Source organism: Typopeltis vanoorti, chromosome 2, assembly GCF_054136105.1.
Source record: "Typopeltis vanoorti isolate ZY-2024b chromosome 2, IOZ_Tvanoo_1.0, whole genome shotgun sequence".
Lineage (NCBI taxonomy): Eukaryota > Metazoa > Arthropoda > Arachnida > Uropygi > Thelyphonidae > Typopeltis > Typopeltis vanoorti.
The window spans coordinates 33,948,140-33,975,290 of NC_143550.1; the positions used below are offsets into that span (position 1 = coordinate 33,948,140).

The following is a 27,151-nucleotide window of genomic DNA, read 5'->3' on the forward strand; positions in this document are numbered from 1 at the left end:
ATATATGCAGCCTACAACCCCCAAATAAAAAAAAACTCCTTGAATCTGACTTAGATGTGATACTAAATACAGGCAGAGCAGTGATTATAGCTGGAGATTTTAATGCCAAACATTCAGTCTGGAACAGCAGAAACTCAAATATTAACGGAAGAATACTCAACTTACACCACTTCAAGAAATATAACAGTAATAGGACCCACTGAACCCACGCATTATGGAGCTACCGGTCGTCCTGATGTACTAGATATAGCTATATTAAAAAACATAGCGCAAAACTATCAAATACAAGCAATCAACGACTTGAGTTCTGATCATAACCCCATCAAATTACAACTAGACACCATACAAGATTTAACAGAAAACACCACCACATTTATAAATTGGAAACAACTTCCCTCAGCCTTCAAGGAAAACCTTGGTCTAATATAGCATATAACATCTGCCGAAGATATAGAAAAAGCAGTGAAAACTCTTGAAAATCAACTACTGACAGCTATAATACAAGTAACAAATACAACCAAAGGTGCACCATCAAATAAACTCCCAGAGGATATAAAACGTCTTATCCAAGAGAAAAACTGATTAAGAAGACAATATCAGAGAACAATTGACCTAGCAAATAAGCAGGGAATAGAGCAACAAACCAGGTTCGATATGCCCTAAAGGACCACCCACCGTAACCAACTCTGGAATAACAAAATTCACCAATTAAACACAGAGGATCAATCAATATGGAAAATGATGAAATCACTCCGTCCAAAGCGTTTTACATTTCCGCCAATCCAAGGTGAATCCAATGTTGTCTACAACGACGAGGAAATATATGAGATTTTAATAAAAACTAAAAAAGGCTCCGGGTCCAGATCTAATAACAAACAAGGTGCTCAAGCTACTTTCCAGCAAAGGGGTCATGCATCTGGTAGCCATCATTAATGCCATCCTTCGGCTAAATTATTTCCCAGAGCGATGGAAAATTGCCGACGTTTTCCTAATTCCCAAACCTGTAAAAAATACATAATTTCCTGAAAATTACAGACCGATCAGCCTTCTTTCATGCATAGGTAAGATAGCCGAACGTGCTGTTCTTACACGGGTCCAAGAGGCAATAGATATCAACTATGTCATTCAAGATGAACAATTCGGCTTTAGGAAATATCACTCCACAACGCTAGAAATTAACTAACTACCATTAGTTCTACTTATCAAATCATATCTAAATAACAGAAAATTTAAAATAAAACTCAAAGGTATCAGATCCACAGAGAGGAGAATCACGGCTGGAGTCCCTCGTGGCTCTCTGCCATCTCCCCTACTCTTTTCCATATACATGGCAGATCTCCCCAAACTGGACCCAGAACCATGGGGCATTAAATGCCAAAATGGCATTTAATGCCCCATGGTTCATCAAAAACATCCAGTTACATCAAGAAGCCAATCTTCCAGATATTAAGACCTACATAACAGGCATTGCAGAGAAATTCTTCACAATCACGGATAATCACCCAATTCGACAAGCAGCAGACTACAAACCCTCAGATCGTTTCAAACATAAAAAACCGAAATCCTCCATCGCAAGAGAAAGCTGATACAGCCTCGATGCTCACAATGAGCGGGTGAATTACCCACAATCATCTCATCACCCACAAACCAAAATCCAGATGAAGGGATAAAGAGTCAAGGACTCAGTGTCCATCAACCAATTAAGTTCAAAATCTTAGTTCAATTGAAAGATAAGTTTTTGTTACTTATCTTATAACATTTGTTCACCGCATATTTATGATAAAGTATTTTCTGGGGCATTTTCTTCCTTACTTTGGGACCACGGATGATGTGGTGGTTCTCGCTCAAAGGCTGTGCCCGTATGGTATTATCCACTATGTAATTACATAAAAAAAGTTACGACAGCTGGTCTAAATGTTCTCCAATTAAAATCACAAAAGTTATACTGAGAATTTGTTCAGCTTTTCTGCATCTGAGAATAAATACCGAGATATTATTCAACAATATCAAAATTAGTTAAGGCAACCATTTCACCGGGACTTGGCCTGGAGGATAGTCTATGGGCATCTTCCTGGATTTTATGTATTTTAGAAAATCGCAGAAATTGTTAATTTTCCTAGTAAATGTGCTGAAGTGCCATATCTGGCACTTTATAAGTGGCATTTTGTAATTAATCATCATAATGCGGAGAATACTGAAAGGAGAAAATGTTGTCGAGATTTTGAATGGTTAGCGTTACATTAAAGATCAAAGCGATTAGAATGAATCCGTGTCAGCCGTTATAACGAAGTCGTTTTGAAATTATTGGTTCGAGAGTGTCTGGATGATTCTTTAGTTGCAGACGTAAAAGAGTCCTTATCGCAAAAATACGAGAACTTAAATTTTAAATTCATTTTTCGTTATGTTATTTTAATACATAAATGCAATGACCAAATGAGGCATTTCAGGACACACACATTCGGCAAAATATCAAAATTTAAGGAACATTCGATTTGTTCAAATGCAAAGATTAAATAACTGCTAACGTGAATGACAGTTTGTTTTTATATAAAAACAAGATTTCCTAGTATAAGGATTAAAGATAAATGTATACAATATGTACAATATAATTTTATTTTATTTATAAAATATTAATGTAAATATTTAATACCTTCTAATTTATGCAAATTTTGAATAAAAATAGAAAATTTTTAAACCATGTAGTGAGATTTATAGCTAAACCCTTTTTTAATTAGTATAAAGTGTTATAATTTATTGTAATAGAAAATTTTGGGTGGCTCATTGGGGGAAGGGTGGCTATGGATGAAACCCTGGGAGGGTAATGTATAGCAATGCTGTAGCCAATGACGTTCTAACTGAGGTTCGGACATTGCTGTTACCCTCCTGCCATGACCAGAGCTTTAACAGCTCAATAACCTTATCCCTACACTGTCCTCTACAGATAACGGGGAAGATGAAAAACATTCTTGCTTCGCCCCTTTAAGCCAGTCCTTATGAGGACTATGAGTGGATGTCTCATGACGTGCGAAATTACCTTCGTGTGTTTGACTGCGATTAACTTTCTGCAAATACGGGGTTTGATAGCCCTGCTATTATTGCATCAAATAAGCTGTAATATTTACATTGATACTGAGAATTGTCACATCATACTCATTAATCAACCTATTTTTAGTGGTAAAATTAGGCAAATATTTCGAAGCGATACAAAATTTCATGTTACAATGACAGTTAGCTGTCTGTATTAACATCATGCCATATATGGCTTTAATAATGAATTTCAATAATGCTATTGCAAAACATCTCTTTTATTATTGTCCTTAACTATTTACATCCTGGTGCATGTGCAGAACGTTTATATTATTACTTCTTGAGTAGTTTATGTAAATAGGTCTCGAGTGGCTGATATTCATTTTAAACACGATTCGCGAAAAATTAATTCTCCCAAGTTAATCAACTTAAAAAAATTGAGATGGGCCCTGTGTCCTGAATCTGTAAAAGAACAAAACATTTACCGAACTACGCATTCATTCCAGATATAAAATTAAATCATTAATTAATGTAAAAAGAAAATAAAACTACAAAAAATATAATTAATAAAAAAATTCATTAGTCTCCCCATGGTACTCATGTACTACTTACAACTTTTCTTGCGTGAGAGTTACACAGAAATCGATAACTAATTAATTAAATTATACTAGTTAATTTTAGGAATACTGCTAATAGAAAATTTCATCAAAATTTGTCGGATGGTTTTAGTTCTATTTATACGTCACGAATGTCACTAAAATCTCTTTTGAGTAATCTGTTTAATAAACACTTCTATCAAATTCTTGTAGCTTATGTATGACTGCTTATACCTTTTAAAGGAAAATATTTTTTTTTAAAAAAAGGAAGAAAAGCAAACATGTTTTCGATTTATAAAGTCCAACGTGATTTCAGTATTGCTTCTATGCAGACAGATGTTTATTGAAATCCGTTTTTCTTCGTTTTTGAGGACGTTGAAACGACCCTCTCGAAAAGCTCCACATTTGCTGTGTTCTGGATTCTTCTACTTTGCGTATCCCTTGAATCTTTTTAAAGCACCCTCGGTGTCACTTCTGTCGATATGAGTAGGCAGAGACACAGCTGTTGGAGTGGTTAGATCTCTACAGTAGTACGAACGAGTAGAATTAACCACAGGGAGTCTTTCCGGATAACTTACAAAGAATAAAGTGAAGAGGATTCGTACAAGGGCAAGTAAGATTATAAAACAAAATGTGCTTTAAGCATATTTGGCAGTTGTAGAAAAGAAATCAAAGGGAAAGTTAAGCATGAGATAAGTTAAACCACTAAAACTTTAAGCATCGGTTGCTCCTTCTTTCTTTGATTCTGAACTTTGTTTATTACGAATAAACATGAAACTCAACTCATGACAGCACTAAAAGGATGATATGGACTTTTCTAGTTAAGAGATATGAATGGAAATTGCCTCCAAGTTGTTTCTGTTGTCTGGAAAATTGCAAGAGCCATATCATCCTTTAAGTTCTGTCATGAGTTGAGAGTCCATTTCTAAACTTGTATTTTACTACTTAGGTAAAAATAAAGGTGTATTTATATCTTAATATAAGATATAAAGGTGTATTTAAAAATAAAAGTGTATACCTTTATTTTTAAATACACCTTTATATCTTGTAGCTTAAGTATACCAAAATGTATTAAATAGTTTATTCATTTATTAAGGAATTTATTATTAATAAGCTAATCAATAAAACTTTGTGTAATTTTTTAAATAAAGTTGTAATTTCCCTAAAAAGGTTTTTAAACTTCTAGTTAGCAATAATTCACTTTGCTTTCATGCTTGTGCTCTCTTAAATTTCAATCCTTAGCACTAGTTATGAAGTTTATATACTATATATAAACATAGTATACTATAAAGGCCGATGATGAGAGACATGAACTCCCATATATATATATATATATATATATATATATATATTTATTTATTTGAAGCAAACACCTTTTTTCTGCCTCACTATCGCGCAAAATAGATTAAATACGATATTCATATTAATTTTTTCACTATAAGAGTCACCAGGAGAAAATTTATACCATGATAAAATAATCCATGCCATAAGTCACGCTTCATCAGTAGAAAACCACAGGGGTTTCCAGTTAATAACAATGGAACCTTCTATTATATAATTATATAATATACAGAATTACAATTACGTTTCTATAGAAATTATTTTCAATAAGTTACAAATTAAATTTTATTCAAAAATCAAACACATGCCATGTCCAAATTTTCGACAACTAGAATTCTGCATCCATTTTCCCTAATTTTGATCGTTCTTGATGGCTAATATAAGAATTTATATATATCTTTATGAACTGCCACGACTGAATGATAGATGGCGACACCATAGCAAAAATTGTTTCGATACATTAAAATACCAACAACAATATAAAATAGTTTGAGAATCAGCGATATCAGCGTACTAATTAATATTTCATACTAATTATTACGCTGTAGTAACCACAGCGATTTCCAAATTGTTTACACTTCTGTTTAAGTTTTCGCTGTAGAAACAAACATGAAAATCATAAGTAAATTTTAAAAATCCAAACAAATTCAAAAATATTGTAAACGTTTCTTTGCAGATCATTCCGACCTGATTTTCTTCTGGTTCGTCAACACATTCGCGATGCTAATGAAGATTACAGGAGTTTGTTACTTGGGTTCAAATACGGAGGTGTTCCAAGTGCTAATTCGCTACATAGTTTGTATAACTTCCAAGACAAACCATGGGTGGTAAGTACACATTCAATTAAGAATATTTAATAATTAATTATATACGTAGAATTAATAGTAAATTTAAAGATATTAACTATCTACACAAGATTTTGTATCTATAAACTATCCGGTTGGATCATTTGAGATAATTTTAAAATAGGAACAACCTATTTCAAAATTATCTCATTTGATATTTAGCTTGTCTTGTTCCTATTTCAAAATTATGATAGAAAAAATTACAAGGTGTATTCTATATTTTTTCCAATTTTTGAAAATATTCCAAAGATTTTAAAAATTTCTAATTAGATTATAATTAAATTATAATTTGCATTATTATTTTTAAAAGTATTTAAAAATGTTATTTTAAAAGTGAAAACAAGAGTAAATTATCCTGTATGACGTCCTGTCTCAAATGATCCAACCAGATATACACACACACAAATTTGTGTATGTGTATATATGTGTATAGATATCTATATATCGAGTTTAAGTTTATTAAGTTGCCCTTTCGTTGCAGCAATTCAGCATGATCAATGGTCTACACGTAAATGCAGAAAAAAATAAAAATATATTTCGAAATTTCCAGACATGTCTTCAGTATGGTTTAACTCCACTAGTACATCTTACAGTATACCTTTTCTGGTGAGTTCGGTTCTACCCGTCCGAAAACTACAGGACTCCTCTAACGAAAAATTAAATTAAATTTAATTTTTATTTTAATTTTAAGGCCAGTTATTTGTCATTTTACGGCAGAGTGATTAACGTAACCGACATAACAGAAGTTCAAGAGAAGCAACTTTATAACCCACTAATAGATTTTTTCTGGAATAATAGGAAGCATGAAAATAGGAAAAAGAAAAGAAAACTTAAAAGTAACCAAGGCGGATTTTCGCTTCCTAAGCTAAAATGTCTATACTATTGTGAACACATTTGAAACCGTACGGAAGGCCTTAAGTTCGAACCACTCATCCAGAACTTTTATAAAATACTTTCTAGGGCATTTTCTTCCCTACTTTAGGACCACGGATCATGCTGGTCCTCGAAGAGATTGTGCTCGAGTGATATTATCCACTATGTAATTACATAAAAGGTTTATGACAGATGGCATAAACGTTCTTCAATTAAAATCACAAAAGTTATACTAGAAATTTTTTTTCTGCTTTCTAGATATGACACTCCGCATCTTGAAACAAATACGGAGGGATTATTTAACAATATCAAAAATAGTTGGGAACAACCATTTCACCTGGACTTAGCCTGGAGGATAGCCTATGGGCATCTTCCAGGTAAAGTAGCGATACAGACCCAGACCGTGCGATCCGTTCTGTGACTTTTACTAGAACGTTGAAACGGTGGGGCATTTCTTTTACTTCTGTCCCCGCGTCCGGAGTATCTGGCGAAGACTCAGTACTAGGCATCCCAATGCTGACCTTTGCGGAGGTCGCGTATTTACAGTTCCCGCCACCTCTTAGAAAAACGCAAAAAGTTTTAATTTTCCCCGTAAATGTGCTATAGTTCATTGTTCACAACCAGAAGAGGTTAAACCTGATTAAACCCGAGCTTCGAAGGCCAACATCGAGGCAGTTTATCAGCTCCTTGAGAGCTGTACCACTCGGGCCAGGTTCTTCTTCCATTTTTCTGTTCATTCGGTTCTGTAATCAATCGTTGTTACATTGTGACCTTCGTGATCATTTAGTCTCTTTTATTTTGGATAATTTATGTTCAGTTTTCATTTTTGTTTAGGCAGGTGTGATGAGAGTGATGTCTAAAGACCTTTTAGCCACAACGTCACGGTTATATAGCGCAATTTGTCGACTGAGGCCTCTTTATAACATCCTACTATCATAATCTACCTTTTGATCTCTTCCCCTCTGATTGCTGACCCTCAGCACTCTTTTGTACTATAAAGGCCGATGATGAGAGACATGAACTCCAAAAATATCTTTCCTGCTCAGGTGTACGTAATAAATATTACAGACATCACAGAAGCTGAAGAAAAGCAATTATATAGTAAATCTCTGCAATTTTGTTTGGTTCCAGTTAAGAAAAATCACACAAGAGCAGATCTTCTCCGGTACTGTTTGGGTTTTCATCTTCCCCTGTTTGGAGTTGATGATTATAAAGGTTCAAAAGTTGAGATTGTTCCTGAATACTAAAACACTCTAGAGTTGACATTTTTTCCATTAAAAAAAAGTAAAATTTGGTACAAAGAAATGTTTAATTTCTTTCGCCGTGAAGTTCCACAGTTAGGTATGGGCAACAATGTTTTGTTTCATAACTTGATGAAGTTCCAAGGGTACCCCTCACAGGAGGGATCTTGCTTGGAGAATTGCATATGGCCTCCTTTCAGTCAATACCATCATATGGAGGTACTTTAACATCGGAGAACCAATCTGTGACATCTGTTACCAATTGGAAAATCGGTAACAGATGTTACAGATAACAGATGTCTCAGACAGCTGTAGAACATGCATTCTACAGCTGTCCTCTTACCCTGCGTATTTGGAACAGATTATGTAATGTGTTGGGCATTCCATTACTTACAACAGACAAAGTTATGTTTTTACAATACCTACTTTTAGCAATGGAAAGAGAATTCTGATTTTTATAATTAATGAATTAAAATACCATTTATGAAGGTTAAAAAGATATGATATCCAAATATGACATCCGAATGCTTTATAATATTGTACTGTGTAAATTTTATTGTTCAGGGAGAGGATTTTTGTATTTAGAAAGAAGCATTCTAAGAGATATCAAATTCATGATTAGATGGTGTAGACTACCCACATTATGCAATATTCACCTGGGGAGGATCTATTCTTGCTATGAGAGGTTTTTTAAATAGTTTCATCCTCTTAATTCAATGTGGTCTTACAGTTAACTGCAGGGATGACTGGAGAGCAATCCCAGGCAGAGAAGGCCAACTCAAGGCAGTTAACCCAGATGGAGCTAACCACTTGGTTATCAGTCATCTTTGTGCTTTAGTTTCCATTGGTCTTTTGGTTGTTCATCTATATGAGATTGATGAAAAAAGGAAAACTGATAGCCTTTGGTTATATGATGATATAAAAGAGCTGAGGCCTTTTCTCTATCTCTCATGCTATCTATCTGTCTTTCTTTATAATATTTCCTAATACTATCAGGCTCTCTTGCACCCCTGTGCTGACTACTTTAAACCTATTATGAGCAACCCTTTACTTTTTCACCTCATCAAAATAGAACCATGACAGGATAAACTGATGTGTGTGTGCGCGTGTGCGTGCGTGCATATATATATATATATATATATATATATAAATAAATAATATTCCGTGCTTCTATCATTGCATTGGATATGGGTACTAAAGATATGAGTGCTAAATAAATTGGCATAAAAAATATATCTGAGTGTATTTAGCAAATAATATTAAAACTACGTTAGGATTTCTTAAAGAATATTCCAACTGTTATCTAATCTCTAGGATTATTTGTTCCACTTCGACTGATGTTCTGCTAATTACATTGCTTCTCTTACAGTTCTCCCAGTTGCTCCAGATCCAGCGAAGACTAGGCAGAGAAAACTTTCCACTAATTGAGCAAGCGTTCTTTCCCAACCACAAGGAAATGGTGAGTCTTTTCTCTTTCCATCTTGTTAAATCCCACAGGAAGGAGCGCTTTCATCTTGCATGGCTTTCTACATGACAGCAGTTACCCTGTACATCACTGTTATTGTCACTCTGGGGACCAGCGTAATGAAGGCGAGAGAAGGCGTTCGTCTAACTGTGGATCTTAACTTTTCCGACGGGAATAAGTGTGAGGTCAAGAGCACCAAATAGCGACAAGCGGAGTGTGGTTTATATATGAAGCGGTTTATTATTACAGGAGTTGTTAAAAATATGTGACGTGTTTTTAAAAGACTTGCTATCTCTTTCCTTGTTTTCTTTGAAGGCTTCCTAATTGAAATATGGTCGGAACGAACACCATTCTAGAGGTCATGACAGTAAACAGAACAAGGTCCTGCACTGTTTTACCTTTAAGGGTCGTTTGGAGTATTTTTGTTTAAATAAATGCTGACTGCTCTTCTGCATTCGTGAGAAACTTCAGAAGAAGCTGATCAATACGTGACGATAAGAGAAAAATAGTTGATATTAATCTAGTATATGAGCTTTGATGTTGCACACTATTCATAACTTCCAAAGAAATTAGATTATAAAAAGATGTTTATTAACTAGCTTATATTTCGCTGAATTTTAAACCAACATCGTCAGTTATTTTTTAATATACTTAAAAATAATAAATGTGTACATTCCTAAGATTATAATGCAATATTTAAATACCGCCATGTTATGTAGACGATACTAAAAGTATCCTAACTTAAAACAATATCTGCTCATGTTAATCAACAATTATCTCAACTTTAAATGACCAGTAATTGAAAGACTGGATGTGTTTCAGAAACTCCTTCAGTCTGTGAATTATTGCAACTAGTACTCGTGCTACAGAAGCAAATGTTGATATGCTTTGAATCAGTGGCGGCATCTGGTATATGAAACTCAAACGAATATTTTAAAAAATGAATTTCTCATAAACATTTCAGAGTTCGACTGGATTCACTTTAACCATGATGATAAAATTGATAACTCTTTTTAAATATTGTTCTCTATATAAGAAATTAAATTTTTAATAAACGAAATTCTTTTTAACCATAAATATATTTAAATTTCTGATTACATTTAAAAATTACTTGACTTTATAATTCTGCGTAATATCATTGTTTAATAAAGAATAATTAGTCGTTTGTGAAACAAACTTTTAATTTGCGTAATGTTTTTTGTGATGCTTATCGAAGCTTGGCGACAACATTGAAATATTGTTTTTGTTTAGTGTCCGGTAGATGGCAGCACAACCAACAAAAAGTGATGTAAATTTTGTATTTGTTTTATTATCACACACCTATTACAAAGCAATAACAAATCAGCTTAATAGAAAATTGGACTTTAAAAAAAAGAAAATAAAAAGAGATTACTAGTATCACATCTCGTTTTTATGTAGCTTATTTATTCCTATTTCTTAATGGAAAATTTAAATCACTTCCGGCGATTGTGCTGCCATCTAGCGGAAAGTAACAAACACTCCGCTTGGAATATCTGAATACATGGATAGTGTGTGGTTTGTTAACTGTGATGTTTCATATGAGGTATTTCAAAATTTCTTCCTGTTCTTTGGGAAATGTGAGAAATAACGTGACAAGAAAAACTCTTTCAGTGCCAAAATGCCTATTTCAAGTATATTTATGTTTTTTCGTCTATATTATAGTAGCGCCAAAACAGTCTGAAAGATCAGTTTCTGTGGCATTTAGAATAAGACTCAGTCACATTGTTTGTGAGTCAAGAAACCTTTCAAAGTATAGTGTTCACCTCCCGAAAACAAATAAAACACTCAAATGTGACTGCGGAGTTTTCTGGGTACTTATTTCATTTCTTAAATCCCTAGGACACTCCATTTTTTACGCTATCCGAGACATAGCCACTCATTGTGGTAATTATGACCGTAAAATTGACTACATGTAACCAGAATTAAACAGTTGGTATACAGGAAAGGCCTCATTAAAAGTAGCAGCATCTCTTAGAAATGAATGTTACCATAATAGAAGACAATGTAGCTGTCTTAAGGGAATCCATTTACAACTATAGGAGACAGGACAACTTTGAATTCGTACACAAAAAGCAAGTCGTGAAGCTACTTCACAAATAAAATCTAGCTATTTGGTTATCACATGGTCAAATATGAAGTAAAACAGGAATATAATTTTCTTGTTCAGCGCAATACACTTAACAGATAAGAGAGATGCCACTGAGCATCATATCTGAACCACCAGCTCCGTTTGCAAAGGCATTGTTTGCTGTTGTCTTTTGAACTTAATAGAAAAAACTTAATAACTACTTGAATGTTCTGATTTCTCTCTTATTCCATATAAATTTATCCAAATGACCATACTATTATCTTTGGTTATTCTGTTGTCTATTTTCGTATTTAATTTGCCATCTTCACTAAAAATTCACCTTCCATGGAGGTGCCTGTATGCAATAGGATGCAGGTGGTGTTTTGGATGTTCCTGCCTATTTTATTATCATTACTAGGGGTCCTGGCGCCTATGGCGCCCCCCCCCCGTGTTCCGGACTGGTAGACCAGTTCTCTTTGAATTCCGATGAAACGAATTTCGAAGACTCGAAATGGGTGACACCCCCCCCCCGGTACCTATTCCCCGAGTTCCAGACCGCTAGGCTGGTTCCCCTTGAATTCTGATGACTCGAAAGGGGGTTCCTCCCCCTCTCCTGGCACCTACGGCGTCCCTCCCCGAGTACAGGAATGGTAGGCCGGTTCTCCCCTGAGTTTCAAAACGTTTCAAATAACTTGAAAAAAACGTTACACAAAAAGGCTTATCATTTTATATATATAGGGTAGATTATAATCCACTGTAGTCTTGTTTGCACCGTTAATATACCTTTTGGAAAAATTGTACCAGCGCCGGTTGTTTGTTTTAAAATGAAGTAGGTGTCTGAGGGAGTAACTGATGTTCGAAGGTAAAATTTGTAACCAACACACCTTCTTGTAAACATGTTCTGTTTCTGCAAAATTGCTGAAACCATAGTGGATCATCAACAGACATCCACTACTAGTAGTTTTCTAGTGGTTGATGGTTGTGATTTAATATATTAAAAACCACCATACTTCTGGCCAAATAGATACATTTACGGTAATTATAATGGGAGGTGGCGACATAGCCAGAAATCCATTTATGTTTATGGGGGAACTTGGGTGGTTGGCCTATGGTACAACAAATTGGAAAAGAAAAACACTACAGAATATTTTTCAGAATGATTGCTATATTTGGTATCATCCAATACATATGATACCGGTAGAATGTAATTATTAGGATTTCTGATTATATCGGCATCCTTAGCATAATATCCCCTTGTATACAATGTTATCCACTTTACCTTAGGAGCATATGTCTGCTTGCTGTCTTGCTAATCCAGGTACGAGTTATTCCGTGCTTTGTTTGCTGTTATTTCAAAGCATAGTTGGAATTCAAAAGGAACATGATGCGTGTATTCAATGTATGCATAGAATACACGCATTTCCTCCAAGCACGAGTATTTATAAAGACATTCTTGGGTTTCAATGGTCAATGCTGATTCAGGGGTGATGATGGAATTCCGTAAGATAGTTGAGAACCTCGATATTTTGGAACATAAAATCAAGGCTGCATTCAGTTAATATACAATCTTATTAGTTGTAGGAATTGGAGTGAAAACGATTCTGTGAGAGTAATTAGTCACGCATGAGCAATGATCTACATCTCCGAACTCGTGATAAGGAATTATGGCTTAGTAAGCAATGTAAGAGAAGGATAATGATTCCAACTTCTACACCGGAATCAGAATATAAATTTTAATGTGTCGATAGTCCTTTAATAATAAAAGATTATAAATTATAATAATAATAATTTTTTAAAAAATCTTTTTATACAATCATTGGTTGAATCAATTGAGGCCAATCATTCATTGGTTGAATTTCTCGTAGTTTTTTTGTTCAAGGGCGCTTTTATTGTTCGTTGGAACAATAAAACAAATCCCAGCGTGTGCGTTCTTGAGATTAAATAGAACTATATTCTAGTGTTTGGCTCATCATAGCAAACAATCAAGACCTTAGGTATTTTTAAGGAAATAAACATGAACGTAATGGGAAACAAAAATAGAAAACTCAATAAAATTCGACTTTTTAGGGAGGAAAAGGGATTATATTCTAAAGCTCTTGCTGATTGCAATAAATAACCTTCCCCTTTATTAATTACTACAGTTATATACTAGTTAAATGGAACCAAGAAATGGTGGTTTATAATATTTTGAAATCGTTCATCAGATCTTTCCACTCGTCAGACTTGAACTTTTCAGTCAACTATCCTACACGCATCACCAGACAAAAGCTAACTCGTGCCAGCTCCACGTGGTTTCCGTTTTCAACTTACATTGTAACGGTGCTTACATATTCGGTATTTTAGTAATGTTTTCGTTCATGTTAACCTTTTATTGTATTTTTTTTATCTTAAATCAGGCGAAACAAGTCAGTTATAATTCTTTTTCCCATATTACAGCCAAATAAACCCGGTGCATTTCTACTTATTAACTGTCTTTGCTCTTTATCTCAGGTATAAACTCAGTAATGCAATGTAACAAAATCTATAAAAGGAAAGAACAGCAAAAGAACGGATAATCGCATTTATTTAGTCTATTTTAAAAGAAAACGAAAGCAAGCATGCGAGAGGATAGGACAAAAAAGAAATCCTTGCTCTTATCCTTCACTTGTACTACATACCCAGCTACAAATAAGTCGCAATCAGTAGTTTCGCGTATCGTTGCAGAGGCAGGAAGAGAAAGTTTCAAAAACGACAATATTAAATTGAAAGTGTGGCTTTTTGAAGTCTTGCCGTTCTTCCATGCACGTAGTGATGTTTATGTACATGTCGCCATTGCCAAATCTTCATTTTCTTAAGAATAAAAGCAAGAAGGGGGTTTGAAGAATTTTAATAGGGAGAATATTTTAGGATAGTTTAAAAATGCAATAACTTGACCTGTTTTACTAAGAGATATACACTGAATTAGCTTTGCATTAGAACCCCCCCCCCCTTCAGATTAACATATTCGGCACGATAATAAAATGCCACGTGATATCAACGTCACGTGCGGCTACTATAAATGGACACACATTCATCCTCTGTTCGCAATCAGTAAACCACTAAGGTGAGGTAAGCCACTCTGACCGCGGGCAAAGAGTTGGGGTTCGGAGGGCAGATGCCAGTATTTCGGAAACAGCTGCACTTGTTGGTTGCTCCCATACTAAGGGCGTACCAGGACTGGATTAACCATGAACAGACATCCAGAAGAAGGGTGATCATTGGTGAACAGGTGAGCGTTGGGTGTCACGACTGGCATCTCAGCAACGACGTGCGACCTGGCAGGCCTTTGTAATGTTTTAATGAGAATGTGCTGGGATGATAATTCAATCTTAAAAACTTTTATTTCCGTAAAGAAATCACAAAGTTTGGAACACAGCTCATCCACCAGCAAAACAGCAGGACTGTACGCCTCATTTCCATATGCACTACACGCCGTATCTTGCTTTTGCCTGGAGTTCCACAGCCGGAGATTAACAAAGGCACCCATGATGACGGCCAGACATCGCAAACAATACCTGGAACAAGGAACGTCGGCAATGGATCCTCAACAGATGGAAGAAGATTGTCTGGGATGATGAGGCCCATTTCCTGCTGCACCATGCTGATGGCAAGGTTCGCATCTGACGTAAACAGCATGAAGCCCTATCTCCTGGTTGCCCAGTTGGTGTTATGGTCTGGAGGGCTTTTTCCTAGGTCCGTTGGTTAACATCTCACAAACACTGAATGGTGAAAGCTACAGGGGCCTGTTAGCCGACCATCTTTATTCATATCTGCAGGCGGTCTAGCCTGACCACAGTGTCATCTTTCAACAGGACAATGCACCACTTCGTACCTCGTAATTGGACTCGTACAACTATTGAGTGGTTAAAAACACGACAACGAATTCACTACATTGCCTTGGTCCCAAAATTCCCCCTGACTGTAATGCAATTGAATGTGTGGGATATGCTAGAACGGGGTGAAGAACTGCTGATCCTCCTTTATGGAATGAACGTGAATTCATGGAGTTGCCATTGTGGACATGGGTCGAATTACGCATGGAGGATGTTTCGGCACCTTGTGGAATCTGTTCCTTGGCATCAGCGAGCCGTGATTGCGCGGAAAGGTGGACCAACGCGTTATTAGGTGGGTGTTCCTAAAGCAAAGCTAACTCAGTGTATTATGTTTTTGTTTAAGAAATTGCAACAATTTCTCCCATTTTATGGCAGGCCTTTGTAATGTTTTAATGAGAATGTGTGAGACGATAACAATTCAATCGAAAAACATTTGTCTACTTGAAAAACTTTTATTTCCGTAAAGAAATCACAGAGTTTGGAACATCAAACACCTCAATACTAAGGACTTTATACATCACACATATTTCACAACTGATTTCTGATCGCTTAGGATAATGCTTAGAAATACAGACAATGGGCGAATGAAATGTAGAACAAAATATTTGCAATGAGATGAGAAAAAAACAACAGTGAATGTGAACACTACTGCGTACTCGAATATTCTTAATTGCGTGACTGAAAGCAATCTTACGCTATACCAATGTTTTGTGCCTTATTTGTGCATTACACTTTTATAAAATTACAAATACGGAATAATTACTGCTATTTATGTTCACTAGATCAATGAATGTTTATAATTGGTCTCGATAAAGGTAAATGAAACCATGTCCTCGCTCAATTAGAAATGACAAGATTCACTGGCGGTATTTTGCAGTGAATATTATAAATAATTTCACAAAAAAAGCCAATACATTATATACAGTGCAACAAGGTAATATACCTTCCATCCAATTACCTTTTCTCCTGTATACACGTTTTTATGTTGTATCCTGCCCACGAAAGGTGGTAAGCCTATCAGTACTGTGGGCGTGCGTAAAGAATTTTAATTATTGTTTTTTGTATAACTCGTGTAACCCTGCTATCAAGACCGAACATGTAACTTTTTCAGTCCACTTCGGACCTCCAATAAGCGGGGAGGTGGGCTCACACCGGTTGATAAAATTCATCTCCCACCTCAGACCATCACAAGCATCCATGCTCATGGCGGGATTCGAACCCGCAACTTATTTGGCTGGAGAGCAGGTACGTTATCCACTCAGCCAACCAACCAAGCCGGAAAGTACAATATTGACATCTTAGTAACAATAATATTATCGTGTTTTCTTTATCTTCTATGCAATTCGGAGAATTATTCCTCAGTATGTCTAAAAGACAATTACCAATAAAGATCGACCATTCAATTGACGTTTATTTTCGCAAGAGACAATACTCGTCAGTATTGCATATTCAACATATAGAGAGGAACTACCACTGTCTGTAAATACAGTGCGTATATTTGCACCAAGTAAAAAAATATTTGATCGAAATGACTACTATAAATTTAGGAATGCTTTTTTCCCCAAAGGGTTGTTTTTTAATTTCCACAATCAAGCAGCTAATCTGAATTTGTGTTAGTTACGATATGACAAAAAACGAAATGTGACCATGAAATAGCCAGAATGATACTAACAAACACGTTGTCTTTATAGTTGATGTACTTATCTACGTTTCTACATTAGTGTCTAGTTATTAAAATATTGTGACAGTGGGATTCTATACATAATATCATGTCAAACATGAATGTGTTATTTCGTAAGTAAATTCTGAGTAGTGTGATCGTATAAGTAGATGTATCTACTAGAACTACCGTGACAGGATTGAATATAAAACATCTACTAACACATATATGGAATATATAATATAATTAAAGTGTCTATCGTATACTCCTGTTCTAGAATTGACGTTACACCGAAACCTCTACGGATGAACCTCCCATGATCTTAATATTTTGAATAATTCACAAGATTCTTCCCCGGTGACAGAATAATTTTAGTTTTTATCTTGACCACGAGTCTCAGATAAGCCATTGTCATTCACGAAATATCTTCAACGCCCCCTCTTTTTTTTTTAATTAAAATATTTCTTTATGACAATATGGTTCTTTACTGGATTTCAACTTATTAATTTTCAAACATAGACTTTTACAATGCAAGGGTTTTTTTTACACTTCAAATCATCGATGTCAGTAGGGCAACTGACGAAGTCTTGAGAGAAATAAATGAAAAAAACAGAGCACTCCAAAATGGTCACAAATTTAGGCTTAATGTAGGAATGAACGAGAGATCTAGAAGCCACTATACACAAACATAATCACCGTTTTGCTAAACAGTTTGACAGAAAAAAACTTTCCGTCTACAAACTTGGCATTATAAATAAGTCATACAAACACCTACAAGTCTCAAGGAAGAATCATCCATCCCTCTCGAACACTTGAGTTCATAACTGTCGTTGCCTAGCAACGTGACGTCACTGCTTATTTATGTCCCAGAGAACACTGGTTTGTCACCCGCAGGCGGGAGCGAGTCCGGCACATCACTTGTAGTCTAGAAAACCACAGATGGAAATGTATAATCACCACACCTTCAAGTAAACTAGCCTCCCCTCTCTCAAATCTCTTTACTCTCGAAGCAGTCTGCCATTTCTACGGCTCCATCTCGCGTTCGCTTTGCCTTTCTTGCTGCCTGGCTTTCATACAATACCGGTAGGCAGCATTGCTGACCCACATACATTGATCCGGATGAGATGGAGAAGGTACGCAGACTGAATGTAGCAATTGACAGTCTCTTTCTCCTTGCCAGACCGTCTCCCAAGGACAGTAACGCCCTCTAGACCGGCGACTGCCAAAAAAACGTATGGAACCCATCCTACGAACCTAAAAAACAAAGAATGTATTATTAGCTATAGGATTATGTTAAGAAACATGAAATTATTTTATCTTTTAAATCTATGGAACTGTTACCAAACCTTGAGTTTGGCTGCTGGTGTGATCTAATTATCTCAATAGGTCAGGCTATAATCTTTTAATTATAGCCTGACAACCAGAAAATTTTAACATCGCAAAACCGGTATTGCATTCAGAGGAAAGTTCAACACTGTCATTAAATGCTTTAAAATAAACTTAATTCCATATTAACATATTCAAGTTTGGGTAAGGCTATCCCCTGAATAATAACATTTATATAGGATAGCAATTAACTTTTACAAAGAAAAAAAAACGCTAATTATAGCAGCAGTTAAAGGTGTACGCCGCTGTGATTCTGTTCCTTGATTTTGACCTTTTGAAAACGAGAGAAGAAAATATCTAAGCAAAACATGCGTAGAACAACTAAGAAAGAGGTTTGGAAAAGGTCTCCCATATCCTGTACTGGATTAGAACCCTGGTCTTTCCATTCATGAGGCATTACTTACTGAGAATTCTGGGAAGGATTATCTGCATACATTTATTGTATGATTATTAATATATCTAAAGTTATTCTTATCGCTTTGCGTGATAAAAATCAATTTATCCTGAATGCATTCAGGGAGATATTGAAGCCAAGGATAGTGCAATAACAAGTCAACTCATGCCGAAGATCCGATTTTAAGCGTTGTGCGTATTAGATCGTTTTCAAAACATCCCAAGTATCAACGGCAAACATTACTTACTTGGCTGTAAAATAAAGATAGATTTTAGTTATTATCAGCCTTTTTAAAATTTTTTACCAATGCCAGAATGAAAGTTCTAGGCCTTTATCTTCAGTATCGACAAACTACATTCACTGACTGTTTATTTACTGAGTAATCCAAGGGTTGGACGTGGTTAATCGTTGTCTGAACTTTTATCTCGTATATCGGCTTAAAGAGAAATCTTTAGATTGGTTTAATATAGGTAATTTTATGTATATTTGATGTAAGAGAGAGCAAAACGAGGGCACAGAGCTTTCAATCACAACATACATATGAAAAATTATACCCTGGGCCTAGAATAATAAGCGAGGCAACTGTTGTACCACTCCGTTCGCATATCCTTTATCCCATAATTAATGAATATTGTACTGCAGCGTCTGTTAACTACAATTGTGGTTTTATGTCACTATGAAGGCACATCCGTCTGTCTCCAAGCAAATCTGACAAGTGGCAACGCATCCCATGCCACCAACGATGGGAGAAGGTAAAGGAGTTGTCTCAAGAGAATTTACTGCGTATGTAGTTAGAATGACCACATCCGTATAATTAAAGTGGTCCACATTATCATCCCCCAAGTGCGTTGCTACCACATCCAGGGAAAAGTGGAGTGTCCACCCCACCACCGGCACATATTTTATAACTGTACAGTTCTGTTCGGTGATAACTGGTTATGTGACAGGCGGGAAAGAGATATGCGCGGAAGAGAAATCCCACCTTTTCAAGCTATTTGGCGTCCCTTCTCCGTAGCCTCACCTTTAGAATGAGCGATGCGCATTCCGTTTAGACGGAACTAATTGCAGAGCGTGTAGACACGTAGGACAGATTAGGGCGGAAGGTTTAGTTCGCATGGAAACTTATCGCGATCCCCTGAGTTGGGAGTAGTCGCAACTGCGTTGGTGAGACAGGAAAGGTAGTGCCCGTCTTCAGGAGTTCTCTCATTGGTATTTACCAGTCGTCGTTGGCAGTCGATGTTCATAATCCGGAAATTTTCCCAATCCAGTCTTTCCAATTGATTTGGTGACATGACGGACAGTAACTTTGAATGGTATGGTAAGGGAAAAAAAAAACACATTTTGAAATAAAAAAATCGTATTAAAACAAGAATGAAAAAAGTATTGGTCTCGGTAAAAGGGGGTGTATTTCATTATTGTCGAGTTTTGATGGGTGTGAAATTTAAAATTAACGTTTTGTCTCAGCGGAGTGTGCAGTAAATAAACTTTTATTTAATTTAGCATTTACACTTTCTCAACTTCATTCGAATATTAATACTTCGTGTAATGGAGTTTCTAAATTCTGTGTTAAATCTGCCCCCATAAAAAATGCATTGATGTATTTTTATCATTTTTTTCTCCTAGTTAGGGCAATTCGTTTATAGATATTTAATTAACGTTTCCCATTCAATTTTAATAAACTTTGTCAGTGAGTAAGACGATTAGCTACGTTTATTAAAAGGGATCACGTGAAGAATTTTCACCTTGGCAAGGTCACACAAATATTAAGCAGGTCATCGTACTACAGTTCGTTACACAGCATAGGAAGAGATGTTTAACGATTGATCGCAGTGAGTGCAATTTTTGTTACGGAAAACTTTGTTCCCATGAGCTCGTTCGAAGCTGTTTTGGGCACGAGTTAGTTCAAGAAACCTGAAGAAATGGATTTCTCGCGTGATTAAAACCTTTTAGTTGCAGCAGACCGTCAACACCATTGGAGGTTGTCGCCGCACGTGTTGTTTCCCGTTATACCAACTGACCCAATTCAACACGACGTCAAGGTTCTCCCAGTTGCCCTTGCGTGAAAATGTTTCCGCACAAAATTCAAGTATTTGAGAAAGAGAGTTTGACACTGGACGTCTTAACTTGACGTTTCGGTCGGTGGCACATTTGCCGATGAACGAACCATAAAACTAAATCCATATTGACGAATAAAGCTGCTTCCAAATAAAATTCCATAATGTAAACACTTCTTCTCGAGGACATGTGCATGTCGTGAATATCTACAGCATTCAACACTGCGTTTTCTTGAACAGGGTTACGAACTTTTCCTTTCCCGTGTCCAAAGTATCTGAAATCACCGGCCAAACTTACTATCTTCACTTTGTAATGGCTCCGTACGTGTTTTTATCACAGTAAGTAAAAACACAGTAATTTCTTCTGGAAAGAAAAGTGACATAGAGAAAAAGTGAGAGCTCAGTCACGAAACTCGATCGTTAGCAGCAATGCACTGATAATCCTTGAGCCGGTCTTGTGCTGTTCCATCGATAATGGAGACCTGCCAGTTAGTTTGTCTTGTAATTGTAGGAATTAGCGATCGTTCAAGTTTTTTTAGGAAGTTATAGAATCACAACCTTAAAGTCATCTTAATGACAGAGGTGTGTTACTCTGTAAGAAGGTATATGATCATTAAGCTGGTGCGTTTTAAAATTGCTCATAACTTCCAGTTTTGGTGCGCCCTCTAGTTGCAACTTGATAATAAAGTGATCGCGATATTTGTAACGGGTAGAGATGGGGACTTAGAAATGTATAGTTTTGTAGGCTACTTTTAATGCTTCTACGAAAAAGTGACCTTTCTGTTAATGCATACAAATAAAAGAAGAAAGCTTACAACAGTTCTTATTACAAATCAAACACTTCTACTCTATGCAACAATGGCCGAACTCTTCAAACGCGATTTAAATTGGTAATAGCTAGAAACAGTATTACATTAAGTCGGTATATATGCAATCATGTAGTTCCTTTCTAGTTTAAGTCTGTCATCTTAAGTGAGTTAAGTTTGTAAAAATATAAGAGGAAAAAAAACAGCTCGCCTAGATTGCCGACCCGGACACAAGTCAGACTACAAAGAATGGCTTATTGCTTTGACAAGAGGCGGGTGCCACTGACTGGTTGCGTTCCTTCTGGTCAGCGGTGTCAAATTAAGGTCAGTAAAACCTGAATGTTCACTACGTTGTGAGGGGGGAAAGATTGTATACTTTCGCTGTTTATAGTCTATTTTTACCGAAACGAATTTTATTCAAGTACAGAGATAAAACATTTTTTCAGTGGGTGTCTGCCTCGCGAGCTCCCACGAACTGCATGGTTATGTAAGCATGAATAGTCAGGTGACTGAATGTAACCATTCGAAGAGATTTAATACAGTCTTTTCAGTGGCATTATTTTACTCCCATCATTCCTGATGAATGACACAAAGCAATTGCATCACCAGAATTTATTATAGTATCATAAGAATGCAAAAGCAGGTTAGATAAGAATTTCTACAGTAAAATACTAAAATATGAAATACTTTTATGAGAATTTCTCCCTTACCTTGCAATGACATCCTTGTTGGTAAAGTTTACGGAATCCTTTTTTTTGTTTGTTGGACAGTTTGTCCCATTCTTCCACGTAATTACAAAGGTGGATCCACGGTTTTTCTCCGATTACACCACCTGAAGAGGAGAGAAAATGTCTACTGTGAAAAAAACATTCTTTAGTCTAAAAGGAAAAACATATAAACGTCAGCACGATTACATAAAACTTTAAGAAAAAAAAAACTGAATCACTTTGAGAAATGGAAAAAGAGGTTACCGGGTGCAGTGAATTAAGATTTGAATGAGATAAGAGACGGAGTCATAGATCCAAGAACCAGAAGAATCAAAGCTAAAGGAGATGTTCACAATGTTAAGCAGGCGTTTCTAATAAATTGGCCATTGAGTGTGGAACCAGCTGTTCGAAGGTCACTACGAAGTAAAGCAAATTTCTTTGGAAATAAAATTAGAAATCGTTTTTTTTTTTTTAAAAAACTCTTGCAAAGACGTTGTTTTGATTATACTCATCTCTGAAGTGTTTTGCGCGGAATCATGGTAACCAACACTATCCCATATATTATATCACAGTGACGGTGATCAATCTGTTTTTATACGTCAGTAGGTTTTTAAAGTAGTGTGTGAAGGGCAAACACAAATGCACAAAAGGAAGTTTACTCTCTGCTAAACAAACTTGTCTAATACCATCGTTGAAAAAAAGCGACGATCACCTTAGTGTCCGCAGTGACTCTCATAAACTCGTTATCCTGTCAGAATTTAAATCTAATATATGTGCATTTTTCTCCTACTTTGAATTTCTTTTTTCGTGACTGGCATGAGGGAGCGTTTATCTGCATGCCTTACTAGTGCTCGTTTATCACCGGACCAAGAGAATCGTTCTTTTTAGTATTTGCACGCTCTCCCGAATTTGTAATGAGGCGTTTGTGAAAGGAAACATTATTTCAGAGAAGTCATAATTTGTTCTTTTTATGTCCAGTAGATGGCAGTCAAAACACTTTTTTTTTCACTATTTCGCAAAACCGAGAAAACAATGGCATCCAATTCAACATCAGATTTCAATGAGAAACTCCCATATATTTTTTCCCAAGATGTTTCTTTTGTTAGTTTTGATTCATCTGTCTTTCACCCCCACCCTACACTATTATTTAGTACCCATCTTAAATTATTGTTAAGCATATCAAAAAGAGGCATTTCCGTGTTGTTTTAGTTTACGACCACCTCCATACGTCACCCACTTCCTCATCACCTGTTTTGGTTATGTTTCCTTACAATGCTTCAGTAAAGCTTAATCAAATTTCTTCTTTTTATTTTGGCATATATCCAATATTTTTTAGCTGTTGTAATGTTGCTTAAGGACAAATGATAATTTAATGCGAGACATTAAAATGAAATAAATCAAAAATAAATAGTCTCTAATTATTTTTTTTAAGTTGCATCCGCTATTTTATTTCTTTGTTGTTTTTTTTTCTTCCTCAGGATGATGGTTAATCTTCACATCCACGAAAAGTCAAAATATGATTACTTGTGTGTACAAACATCGCACATTTAAAACACTTAATTACGGACCTCGTAAGTTAAATTAGCCTCCGATCTTCAACGGTCTTGAGTAGTTTAAAAAGTGCAATTCGAAAACACTTGTCCTCCAGGATTGTACGTGAGACGTATATAAATATTTTAAGAACTATAACTGTCTCCACTCTTAAAAACCCAAGGCTTGTAATAGTGTGTTGTAATTGATGTTCTTAGTAAATACCTTCTAGTTCATTCCTTACCTCTTCTTGACTGTTACGTCACTAGGGGTACATTCACAGTATCTCACTCATCACCTAAGCATTTACTCTTGAGGATACTTGTAGTTTAGTATGTCTGTGCTCTTGACTAAAATAGACAATTCCATTTGCGCGGAATAGTCAAGAGGCACTGGAAATTTGTCAGTAAACATTGTAAAGACATTACCAAAACTTGGCGATCGGCAATATAACGCATGTGCAAATTTAGATTCGCCCTAAACTAGTTCAGTTTTCATAATCGAAAGGCAGATCCAGTGTTACTTCACTTTCGCTATTTGATAAACTATAAGAATAAGAGAGGAAATCGAAACCATACAAATATTTAATCTCTCTTATAGATGAACTTATTTCCCAAGGCAAGTAATTTTATATCATTGTATGGCTTTAAGTTCTCATTCTAACCTGGAGAGAAATACGAAACAAACAAAAAAAAAAATAATAATGACGCAGTCGTTAAATTAATGTGATTTACTTCCCGGCTTATATCCTCGACACCATACCTTCCTTAATAGGAGATCGGAAATCTGTCTAGTAGTAGGTTTTCCCTTTCAGAAAACTATAAAAGTGATCCAAGTGCCTGGGTAGGTTAAAATTAACTATAAATCCACCACGCCAAACCATTCAGTGAGCCATAAAGGCTACTGGGTGTTTTATTTATTTTTCCCCTTTCCGTTTTTTTCCCTGCCCTTCTTCCTCCGGCAGAATTCAGCTTAAAAGACTGGTTGATGGCAGATAAATAGCCGCCTGTAGCTGTTGTGAGTTATTTTTGATAAGCGAGAGAGTAATGGTTATTCGAGAAAGCCAAAGAGAAGGTGTGGATGCCTTTAGGTGTGGCTAATGAACAACATTAGTATCGCTGAGAAAGATAATTATTGACTATTAGCTAATAATTCTTGGACGACCACAGTATAAAAGTAACTTCCATTGCAGCTTACAGCACTTGCTGTTAAGAGAGGTTTACTCGCTTTGTATTCAGTTACGAGTATCAGTTTTGTATCACACTGCCGTATGAAGATTTACTTCAAAGCAGACGTTGAAACTTATTTGAAATTATGCAAAACGGCCTGTTACAAAGTATAATAATACGAAAATAAAGTCGCAGTTAAAGACTTGATTTCTAAACACCCCTTCGTATAACTGTCTTCACTAATTTCCATTGAAATTACCAAAGAGCATCACCACTTAATAAAACTGTCCACATATACAGAAATGCCCAATTCTCCAGGAAAGGACACGCTGTAAGAGTTATCGAAATGACCATTTCTGTAGCGAAATTATGATGGCGTTATCAAATAATTCTTATTTTCTTCCTGGCTTTATTCGGTTCTTTCATAAAAGCTTCTCTCTCTCTCTCTCTTTTTTTTTTTTTAGGTATTTCTTTTACATTTCATACGTTGATTATGGTTTCTATTACTAAAATAAAATTTAATTTTTTATCTCCGAGAGGGAAAAAGAATCCGAAGACGTCTTCTTTGGCTGAGCAGGCAGATTCTCTGAGTAGCAAGCCACAAGTCTAATCTCACTCATCTAGGATGTTTATGAATGTCTAGGTGGAAGATGATTTTCATGGTCTGGTGTGAGCCCCCACAGCTGCTTAAGGCAGGCAGAAGTGGCTTGAAAAAAAACACTGACAGGGCAGGGGGATTTACGGATTGTTTAATGCCCTCAGCTCCGATCGATGACGCTAAAATGTTCCATGCATTATGTTTTTGCTAATTCCAAACATTTGCAGTGATTTTAGGATTCAGGAGTGTGAGAGGGAACCGAACCCTTTCTTATAGTTTACCCATGGCGTGTTCAAACTTTCATGAGACATTAATTCATTTTTTATAACTTCGAATCGTTCAGAATCCTTCCATCATTGTTTTATTAACATGGCCCGAAAGTAACTTGACTCTTCTCAAAGATTTCTGCGACAAAAGACAATACGTTACTAGCATTATTCATTGAGTGTATTAATGACTCCACTTCTCACCTTGTCACTATCACAGCAAGGTTTTCGGGTGCGTTCATAATATCGTTTGGAAAGGTGTAGACCGCTCCCTTTTTCAAAGAAAAACGATCCGAAGAACGCCCACAGTATGGCCATGATATTTGCACGTGCTGATGAACCCTTCTCTTCCCCCCCCCCCACTCACCTCCTGTCAATCCGCACCTGATTTTCTCAAGTGAATTCCACCAATATAATTAAGATTACTATCTCGGCGGAGGTCCATTGGAAATGGGGGACCGATGACTATCAAAAGTTACTCTTGCAATGCAGGATTTAATAATGAGGCGACGAAGGTCGGCGAGAAGAGAAGGTCGTGCGTCGTAATCGAGAGGGTGCGGGAAGTAATTATGCACTCTAAATCCCTACATCCTGTACGACTTGTATGAAATTGACTACAACGGTCCGACATGCCTCCGTAGTTAACCATATCTCCTTTCCTTCCATTTATAGTCATGTTTGAAGGGCCGTAAGCTGATTTATAGTCGAAGTGCCAGCGGGTTCTTATCTGAGTGCGAATCCCAAGTGAACGAGATCTCAACCTGAATGCCGTTTTAGTTGGACGAGTCGTAGTTCGGTTAGTTAAGCAAGTTTTTGGCGATGCGCTCGTTCCAAATAGCCAACTAGATACGGCTGATCTGCTGTCATAGTGATGACGATATTAAAACTATGAACTGCGATACAATTAACAAGAAACGATTGCTTAAATATTAACTGACAGATCTATTGGAAAGTCCAAAAGTTGCAAAAAGGCAAACGTTAATTTTTTTGAAGCAAAAATAGTAAATTTTGGCACAGTTATGTCATAGTCGTGTACACTTTTTACATGAAATAAATGACAGTTACGTCACAGCAAGAAATTGCTGCCATTATAGATTTATCCAGTGATAATTGCTTCAGTGAATCTGAACACAAAAGAGGGTAAAAGTTTTTTTCATTATTATTCCCCTTTTTCTCTATCATCTCCAAAACGCCCTTATGTTTTGCTCAGCAATTACTGGTGCTTCACTGGATGGGAGGGGGGGGGGGGATCT

The 27,151-nt window shown here is 36.1% G+C and overlaps 2 protein-coding genes across 3 annotated transcripts in view; one reads left to right on the forward strand and one right to left on the reverse strand.

The window, feature by feature from the left end:
- Nucleotides 1-27,151, forward strand: part of Syn (synapsin) — a 244,756-nt gene that overhangs the window by 63,355 nt on the left and 154,250 nt on the right. Inside the window, exons 5-6 of the mRNA XM_090414520.1 lie at nucleotides 5,641-5,791; nucleotides 9,293-9,382. Of these exons, the coding sequence (XP_090270646.1) occupies nucleotides 5,641-5,791; nucleotides 9,293-9,382 (241 nt within the window). The remainder of the gene's footprint in view (nucleotides 1-5,640; nucleotides 5,792-9,292; nucleotides 9,383-27,151) is intronic.
- Timp (Tissue inhibitor of metalloproteases) overlaps nucleotides 15,761-27,151 on the reverse strand; it is a 62,633-nt gene continuing 51,242 nt past the window's right edge. For both annotated transcript variants that reach the window (XM_090410956.1, XM_090410946.1), the window contains exons 5-6: nucleotides 22,339-22,460; nucleotides 15,761-18,242 (exon numbers count right to left, since the gene is read on the reverse strand). In XM_090410956.1, the coding sequence (XP_090267082.1) occupies nucleotides 18,012-18,242; nucleotides 22,339-22,460 (353 nt within the window). In that variant the 3' untranslated portion in view covers nucleotides 15,761-18,011. The remainder of the gene's footprint in view (nucleotides 18,243-22,338; nucleotides 22,461-27,151) is intronic.